General features: G+C 39.9%; 1 protein-coding gene across 1 annotated transcript; it reads right to left on the reverse strand.

Annotated features, from left to right (window-relative positions):
- Positions 1 to 627: 627 nt before the first annotated feature.
- LOC131150443 (putative pentatricopeptide repeat-containing protein At3g25970) lies at positions 628 to 3,318 on the reverse strand. Its single transcript, XM_058101161.1, has one exon. It carries the CDS (start codon positions 2,954 to 2,956, stop codon positions 863 to 865), a length of 2,094 nt encoding a protein of 697 aa, XP_057957144.1. The 5' UTR covers positions 2,957 to 3,318; the 3' UTR covers positions 628 to 862.
- Between the last annotated feature and the right edge of the window lie 6,345 nt (positions 3,319 to 9,663).

The following is a 9,663-nucleotide window of genomic DNA, read 5'->3' on the forward strand; positions in this document are numbered from 1 at the left end:
AAAATACAACATAAAGATAATATCATACATACTAAAATAAGAATGAGAAATGGAATTACACATAATGATGTCTTTTGCAAAGCATGTGCCCTAACAAAACTTTTATTTATCAATTCATCAACAGAAGTATGACAGCGAAACTCATGCAAATGAATTTTTTTTTTTTTTAATGGCAATTTTATTAGCACAGTTCACTATTCAGTAAATTATTAATTCCATATGCGTTGTAGTGCTTTGAATGTTTACTCCTATATCTATGTTCAATGCATGCCAAACTAACTAGCTTTTTTATTTAGGCATAGCACTGATCGAAGAAAAGATAAGGGAGGGGTGGCTTAGATGGTTTAAGCATTTAAAACATATGCCTAGTAGAGCACCTGTGAGGAAGAGTTAGTTATTGTTTATGGCATGAAAAAGGGTAGGGGTAGGCCTAAAATAACTTAAAATGAGGTAATGAGGAAGGATTTAATAGCGCTTAATATAATAGAAGTAAATGCTCTCAATCAGGTGCATTGGCAGAAAATGATTCATGTAACCGATCCCACCTAGTGGAACTAAAGGCTTGTTGTTGTTGTTGTTGTTGTAGGGAAGATTGTAAATTAACTGCCATGCAAAATTGACTATATACATGATAATAACTCAATTCCTCATATTGCTATTAAAATTTTTTCTAAGCATTTAAAACAAAATTTTTAGTACATACTCCATCAACAAATTCTTTTCAACTTGAATAAATTTGTATTTTTGCATGATAAAACACAATCCCCTGTTTCCAAGGAAAAAATACCTGCTATCTATGCTTATCAGCCAACAATATTTAGCATTATGATTAAAGAAGGCATCAGCATCTTAATTCGCAGTATCAGTATCCATCCATATGGTCCAAATCATCCATCCTCTTGACTTCCTCCATCAATTCTTCCAATCTCCAATATATCTCTTTGCAATGAGGGTGGGATCGATCTTCAGCATTGAATGCATGCACCTTATTCTTAACTTCTATCCAACTCCAACCAGGGACTTTTCTCACTCCCGTCTCCCTCATCAGCCTTGTTACGCTAGCTTTGTCATCCCACATTCTAAAATGGCTATAAATGCTAGAGAGAATAACATATGTACTGTGCTCCTTGGGTTCTAGCTCTAGCAAATGGCTCGCTACCTTACAAGCCAATTCAATATCACCACAACTCCTGCATGCAGCCATTAGAGTTTTCCACACCATTGCATCAGGCTCAAATGGCATTAACTCAATCAAGGCCTTTGCCTCATCTAGATGTCCAGCACGCCCATAAAGATCAATCCCACAAGCATAATGCTCCATGTGCAGAGGAATTCCATAATCAGACTCCATAGATTTTAAAAATTTGCGACCTTCTTCAATCAAACCACTGTGGCTACAAGCAGTTAAAATTGCAACAAAGGTTATATGATCCAGCCTCACCTTTCTCTCTCTCATTAAGTAGAAAAGGTCAAGTGCAACTTTACCTTGTCCATGTTGTGCATACCCAAAAATTAATGAGTTCCAAGTAACTGTGCTATCCTTGTTTGCTGCCTCAAAAGATTTCCTAGCATCTTCAATGATTCCACACTTTGAATACATAAAAATCAACGAACTAGCTACAAATTCATTTGCCTCAAAGCCTGATTTAAGTACCAAGACGTGAACTTGTTGACCCAGTTGGAGGGTTGCCAAATCTGAGCAAGATCGAAGAACAGCAGAGAAGGCATAGTGATCAATCCCCTGCTGCAAAGTTTGCATATTCACAAATAACTTAAGGACATTCTCACTCAATCCACCTTGTGAGAGCCCTGTTAGAATGGAATTCCAAGAGACGTAGTCCTTCAACTGCATTGATTCAAATATAGTAATTGCATCTTCCATGGATCTTCCATTAGCCTTGAGATACATGGTTATCAGTGCATTAGAAATTTCTACCAAGTTCTCCAGTCCCCTTTTTAATACCAACCCATGCAAGGATTTTCCTTGCTTTTGATGTGCATTATCAAAACAAGCGCTTATCACACTTGTGTATGTGTAGATGTCTGGTTCAAACCCAAGCTGTTCCATTTCAAGGAAGAGTTTAAATGCAAGAACTTCCTGATTATGCAGTAGGTAAGCTGCTAGCATAGAATTCCATGTCACCAGATCTGGAGCACAGTCCATGCTATAAAATACTCTTTCGGCATCTTCTAGAGACCCACATTCTGAATATGACGTGACAGTGGCATTGCAGGCAGTGGTATCAGATAACAGCCCATGTTTTACAATTTTGGCATGGATCCGCATTGTTGTTGTATAAAATTCAGCATCATCGAGCAATGTCATCAGAGGAGCAAACGTACCATTATCAAGCCTCATTCCCTCCAGTTCCATACTATCTAAAAGCCAAAACGCAGTCTCACGATCACCCAGCTGTGAATACCCAGCAATTAAAGCATTCCACGAGACAGAGTTATGCTCTGGCATGCACTGAAACACCATAAATGCATCCTCAACTCTCTTGCACTTCGCATACATGTCCAAAAGAGCACTTCCTGCATAAATATTTCCCTCATGCCCCATTTTAACAATAATCGAGTGTACCCGTTGCCCAAGATCAAGCCGTTCAACACAAGCAATGCCCTTTAGTATGCTTCCAAAAGTATACACATCAACCTTAAACCCACGTCTTTGCATGGCTTTAAAAAACTCCCAAGCAGTCTCGAAATTCCCACAATTTACATATCCACTGATCATTGAGTTCCAAGACACGGTATCTTTGTGGGGCATTTCGTCGAACAACTTGCGAGCAACAACTAAGTCTTTGCGTTTTGTATACCCACATATGATATTGTTGGCAGTATAAATATCTATGATCGTTCCTAATTTGATTACTTGACAATGGCTTAGCATAACATCGAACAAAGGATTCGCCCAGCTTTCGAGGAGTGACAGCAAGGGCCTCATTTTCACCATCCATCATTATTGCAGGACCCCAGAAACCCTCTTCTTTCCCACAAAATTCCACATAATTGCCCATAAAATTCCGGTTAATTGATCTCCCTATCTGGTTTTTTATTGATAAATTTTTTCTGCGTTTTTTTGAGACAGATAAGAGAGGAAACCAAATTCAGCCTTTCTGTGGAGAAAATACATATGAGGGGATTGAGCATTCGAGTGGCAACCGCCACTCGCCGGCAGAGGACCTGATCTGGCACTGGTTGCTGGAGCGTTGGGGAGCCGGCAGCCGGCGCTCCTCGTTGCTGGAGGGCGGCGGCCAGGAGCTTGGACTTGGAGAATTAGGCTTGATCTCGAAGACTAGTGAAGGGTAGGGATTAGTGAAGAGTTTTTTCCGAATTAAAATTTATTTTAATTAAAAGTATTTGATTTTAAGTAAAAGAAATAAAAGACGCTACACCATCTAGCGACTTTTGTCCTGAAGAGTGAAACTACATGAATGTACAGAGATGACTCCCACCATTCCCCATTCAATGGGATTCCATCTGGACCTATGCAGAGATAGAGAAAGAGGGAAGGTGGAAAGAAGAACAACAAGTTGATATTTATTGAGATTAGAATAATCTTGTTCTGCCTCTATTTTCCAAATTATAAATAGGGTGGTTTTGTTTTCAAACAAGATTGTTTTGTCACCACTCTCGTTCTCTATCATTGTTCATTGTCACTGCGACCTGTTTTTGGATCTACGCCTCCTTCCCTTACGCCTCCTTCATTGCTGTTCTGTCTCACCAATACGATTGCCGCAGATCCTCTCTGCAACATGTCTGATTCTCAGCGATTCGTCCCCGACGACCACCACCACCCTCGCATCTCCGTCGCCCTCTATCCCCATTATTGGGGTTATCCCACATCGGTTGTGGAAAGGCTTGGTGATCAATTATTAACTGTAAGGGAAAGTCTCACCCTATGAGCTGACTTTTGGGGTTAAGAAGACACAAGACCACCTAACACTGGTATTAGAGCCATGGTTCAACATTCTCCTCAGGATACCGAGTATGTGGGGCTGCCGATTTGGAACCCAATGTGTGTGGGGGAGATTGTTGGGGTTATCCCACATCGGTTGTGGAAAGGCTTGGTGGTCAATTATTAAATGCCTTCAAAACCCTCTATGATCAGCTCCATGCCATCGATAATCCTCTTGATGGCATAGACAAGGTGCACTGGTTCCTTCGTGGACTCAGCACTAATTTCTCAAGTTTCTCCTCTGTTCAGATGGCTCTCACCCCCTTGCCCACCTTTGCTGTCCTTGTCTCCAAAGCTGAGAGCTTTGAAATCTTTCAAAGGTCCCTTGAGCCTACTGCATCTCCTGCTGTTGCGTTTACAGCTTCTTCCCGCAGATCCGCCCACCAACACCAGTGGACTCCTTCCCACACGAACTCTGGCCGCACCTCCAGCAATGGCCACAACCACTCCTCATGTGGTCGTTCCTCCCCCGATCATAGGCGCCGTCCTCCCCATTGTCAAATATGTCGTGTTGAAGGTCACTATGCCAACCGATGCCATCAGTGCTATACCTGCAGTGACTCTACTGCTCACCTTACCAAAGCATTCACTGGGTCTTGTTCAATCTGTGATACGTAGGCTCTGACTGGATTTTAGACACTGGGGCTTCAGCCCACATGTCTAATGACCACTCTATTCTGGATCAGCCCACACCCTATACTGGTAAGGACTTTGTAATTGTGGGAAATGGTGCATCCTTACCTATTACTCATACAGGTTGCCTAACCCTTGCTCCTAATGTTAAATTATTGGATGTCTTAATTGTTCCACAAATCACCAAAAATTTACTTTCAATTAGTAAATTAACATCTTATTTCCCTTTGGTTGTTACTTTTACTAATTATTTTTTTTTCTATTCAAAACCATCAAACAGGAAGGGTGGTAGCAACCGGTAAGAGAGATGGTGGCTTATTTGTGTTACAACGTGGCAACTCGGCCTTCATTTCTACTCTTAAAAATAAAACATTACATGCTTCCTATGATTTATGGCATGCTCGCCTTGGACATGTAAACCATTATGTTATCTCCTCATTAAATGAAAAAAGTCATATTTCTCTTATATCTATCTTGCCATCTCCTCAATTATGTAGCACTTGTCAACTTGCGAAAAGTCGTCGCATGCCCTATCCTCGTAATGAATGTCGGTCCTCCTCAGTTTTGGACCTCATACATTGTGATCTTTGGGGTCCCTCTCTTGTTAAATCAAATTCGGGTTTTATGTATTATGTACTTTTTCTTGATGATTATTCCCACTTTACTTTGTTATATGCCTTAAAGTTCAAATTTGATTTCTTCAATGTTTTCATACAATTTCAAAAATTTGTGGAAACTCAATACTCTATCTGTATTAAGATTTTTTAGAGTGATGGTGGGGCTGAATTCACTAGCACCTACTTTACCGATCATCTTCCTTCCTCCAGCATACATCATCAACTCTCATGTCCCCTTACACTCGCCCAAAATGGTTGCGCTGAACAAAAACACCGCCACGTGACTGAAACTGGTCTCGCCCTCCTTTTCCATTCTCATTTTTCTCCTTGTTTCTGGGTTGACGCTTTTAGCACTATGGCTTACATCATCAACTGGTTGCCTACACCACTTCTTAGAGGTAAGTCCCTTTTTGAGCTTTTATATGGTTCATATCCCAATTATGCTAATTTTCACCCCTTTGTTCGTCATGTTTATCCTTATTTGCGTGATTATATGCATAATAAATTTTCTTCGCGCAATTTTCCATGCATTTTTCTAGGTTACAGACCCTCCTATAAAGACTACCATTTCTTTGATCCAATTACATCTAGACTTTATATCACCCGCCATGCTCAATTTGATGAACTACATTTCCTTTATAACACTACATCTCAAGCTCTGTCCCTTACCTCCCTTCAATATTCCAGTTTTTTGGAACCCAATCTTCCCCATATTGAATCCCCTCTGCAATCTCCTGCACTTCAGTCTTCCCCAATTACTCAGTCCTGCTCCAATCCATGTATTATTTGCACTGACCTAGAATATAAGTCTTTACAAGATACATATTCCATTATAAGTCCCTTATAGCCCATGACGATCTCGAGCCCGCTCTCTCCTACGACACAGCTAGCTTCTCCTAAGACATAGATGATTCCTTCAGTTCTTGCTTCAACCAACCAGCTCGGTTCTCATCCCATGTTCACACGGGCTAAAGCTGGTATTTTTAAGACTCATCGTCCTACAAATCTTGGTGTCTTGCATTCCTCTGGCCTTTTTTCAGCTCTACTTGCATCTAGTGAGCCTAAAGGTTTCAAATCTGCTGCTAAGAACCCTACCTGGCTAGCCGCAATGGATGAAGAAGTTTGGGCCCTATAGAATAATCAAACTTGGACTTTGGTCCCTCGACCCACCAACACCAACATTGTGGGATCCAAATGGGTGTTCCAAACCAAATATCTTCTTGATGGTTCCATAGATAGACACAAGGCACATCTTGTTGCGAAAGGTTACACCCAGGTCCTAGGTTTTGACTACGCTGATACTTTCAACCCTGTTATCAAGGCTACTACTATTCATGTCGTACTTTCAACCGCTGTAACCAACCAATGGCCCCTTTTCCAAGTTGATGTCAAAAATGCTTTCCTCAATGGCACTCACACTAAAAATGTTTGTATGGGATAGCCTCTTGGTTACATTATTCCTTGTTTCCCTAATCATGTCTATCAATTAAAGAAAGCCCTTTATGATCTCAAGCAAGCTCCTCGGGCTTTTCAGCATTTCAGCTCCTTTCTTCTCCGACTTGGTTTTACTTGCAGTCATGCTGACACGTCCCCATTTGTGTTTTATAAGAATTCTGCAGTTATTTATTTATTTCTTTATGTTGATGACATTATCATTACTAGAACAATAAATCTCTTCTTGACAGCTTTACTCATAAACTCCATTCCGAGTTCACCACCAAATATTTGGGTTCTCTCAACTATTTCCTTGGTCTTGAAGCCTCACCTATTTCTGATGAATTTTTTCTCAGTCAGCTCAAATATGCCTGGGATATCCTCACTCGTGCCCAATTGCTTGACAGCAAATCAATTCCTACTCCAATGGTTGTCTTTAAGAATTTGTCTATTGATGGTCCTTTGTTCTCTTATCCCAATTTATACAGGTCTCTTGTTGGTGCCCTTCAATATCTAATGTCATGCCCCAAACCTAGAAATGGGCCCCAGGGTGTGATTTGGTAACCTAACATGTCCCTGTATCGTACAAATGTCCATGATACAATACAATATAAGGGTTCGACCCCGTAGGGTTCACGTATACCCTATCCATCATCATATACGCAATCATACGCAACGGAATAATTCAACCTAATACATTTATAGTACCATAACAAATTCTATACAAAATAGGATCTAATTCCAAAAATACATAACATACCTTGGGTGTCTACATAACCCAAAATGACAACCCGGCCAAGGATCATACTTACACAAGTACTCCTACATAGCTAACCAACCACCACGCTCCTAATACACTCGGACGCTAGTGTCGGCTACTCGAAGGACCTAAAAAATATTAGTATGATAGGGGTGAGACACCTCTCAGTAAGAGAGACACGGGTTATATTAGTGTGTGGCACATGAGTGTTATTTCAACAGTAAAACATAAATATTTCATGCTTCCAGTATTTTCACAAACACAGTTCTAGTATACATCTCACCAAAACACCTCGGTCTAGTATCGTCACACTCTTCAGCCAAAGCCAGCCGCATGACACGGCACCCCCGGTAACTTGGCGTAGCCTAAGCCCCATAGCGTTCAACCGGTGCAAATATGGTACAAACTCATACCCTTCGGTGATCAACCGGAATCATAGATGGTATTGCACACCCTCGGCCTCATCATTACCCCACTTGTAGACTTGTAATTAAACCCATTACAATTTAAAGTGCCCAATGAAATCATATTCTTCCTTAAATCTGGTATATGTCTAACATCACACAACGTTCTAACAACATCATCAAACATTTTAATTCTGATATTCTTGATTCCAAAAAATGTGCATGATGCTTTGTTACCCATCAAAACAGAACCAAAATTTACTAACTTGTAGGTTTCAAACCAATATTTATTGGGTGTCATGTGATAGGAGCATGCCAAATCTAGAATCCAATAATCTATAAGATGATCTGAACTAAATGAAATAGAAAATACATCCTCGTCACCGCTCTCTAAGCTTTTTTTTTTTTTCCCACTACATTCACAAACTTTGATGGACCCTCTTTATTCTCTATATTCCCCTTCTTTTTCTATGAACAGTCTCATTTTAGGTGTAACGACCTTATTTAATAAAGATTTTTTTTCTTTACATATATCCTATGAAATTTCATTACTCTGATACCTATTGTTATAAGTCAACCAGCACTCGGTCCAGATAGGACCCATGAAAACTGTGCTACAACAAATAACCTAAGCAGCAAGAAGTTGTATACATAAAAACATATCCACATATATATTTACAATACCAGAGTGTCAGAATATTCCTCAAGCTGTACATACATGACTATTCTCCAAAATACCCCCAACTAAACTAGGGTCAAACAATAATAATCTCCCTAAAATACTCACCCTCAGATAGGGCAGTACTATAGCCCCCTCTATCTGCGAGCTTGATCTACTCACCTAACTGGATCACCTGAAAAATATTAAATTACTGGGATGAGACAACGCTTAGTAAGACGAAATATGCTATTGCTAGTATGTGGCAAATGAGTTACATGTTTATAATAATTTGACTTAGAGACATCATGGATAACCAAATCTGAAAGAATCATGTATAAATATTCTACAGTATAGCTCACACCTACGTTACTTAAGATAACTATCTTTATAAGTTTTCTATTCATAATACTTCTATTATTCATAGTTACATTTATTGTTTCTGTAAATTTGAGTATACGTATAATAACTGCGAAAACTTACGTGGATGGATAATTGTATGTCATGATTTAACCCCTCATGATAGGTTTGTGCAGCCCGTAGGCGGGACCTATCCTGGCTGGCCAACCAGGGTAAGTAGTGAAGTGTGTGGAGGCCACTTTGCTGCAAAGAAAAGTGTTTCAAAATTTTTTCAAAGTGGACTCTCCTGGCCTACTATGTTCAAAGATGTTGAGAGTTCTTGTAAAACTTATGAGACTAGTCATAAATTAGGGAAAATCACAACAAAGAATGAAATGCCTATGTCTCCCATTTTGACTTTTGAAATTTTTGACTGTTGGGGAATTGACTTTATAGGACCATTCCCAAACTCTTTTGGGCATTCTTACATTTTAGTTGTTGTGGATTACGTCTCAAAATGGGTGGAAGATATACCTTGTAGAACAAATGACCATAGGATTGTCATCCGTTTTCTCAAGGAGTTATTTGCATGTTTTGGCATGCCCAAGGTGATCATTAGTGATGGAGGGTTGCACTTTTGTAACAAACCTTTTGAAAAACTCATGTAAAAGTATCCATAAGGTCTCTGCTCCATACCACCCTCAGATTAATGGTCAAGCTGAGTTGGCCAGTAAAGAGATCAAAATCATACTTGAGAAAACGGTGCATCCCAATCGAAAAGACTGGTCCGAAAAACTTGTTGATGCACTCTGGGCCTATCGAATGGCTTTCAAGACAAACCTAAGGATGTCTCTGTA

This window comes from Malania oleifera, chromosome 3 (genome assembly GCF_029873635.1).
Source record: "Malania oleifera isolate guangnan ecotype guangnan chromosome 3, ASM2987363v1, whole genome shotgun sequence".
Lineage (NCBI taxonomy): Eukaryota > Viridiplantae > Streptophyta > Magnoliopsida > Santalales > Ximeniaceae > Malania > Malania oleifera.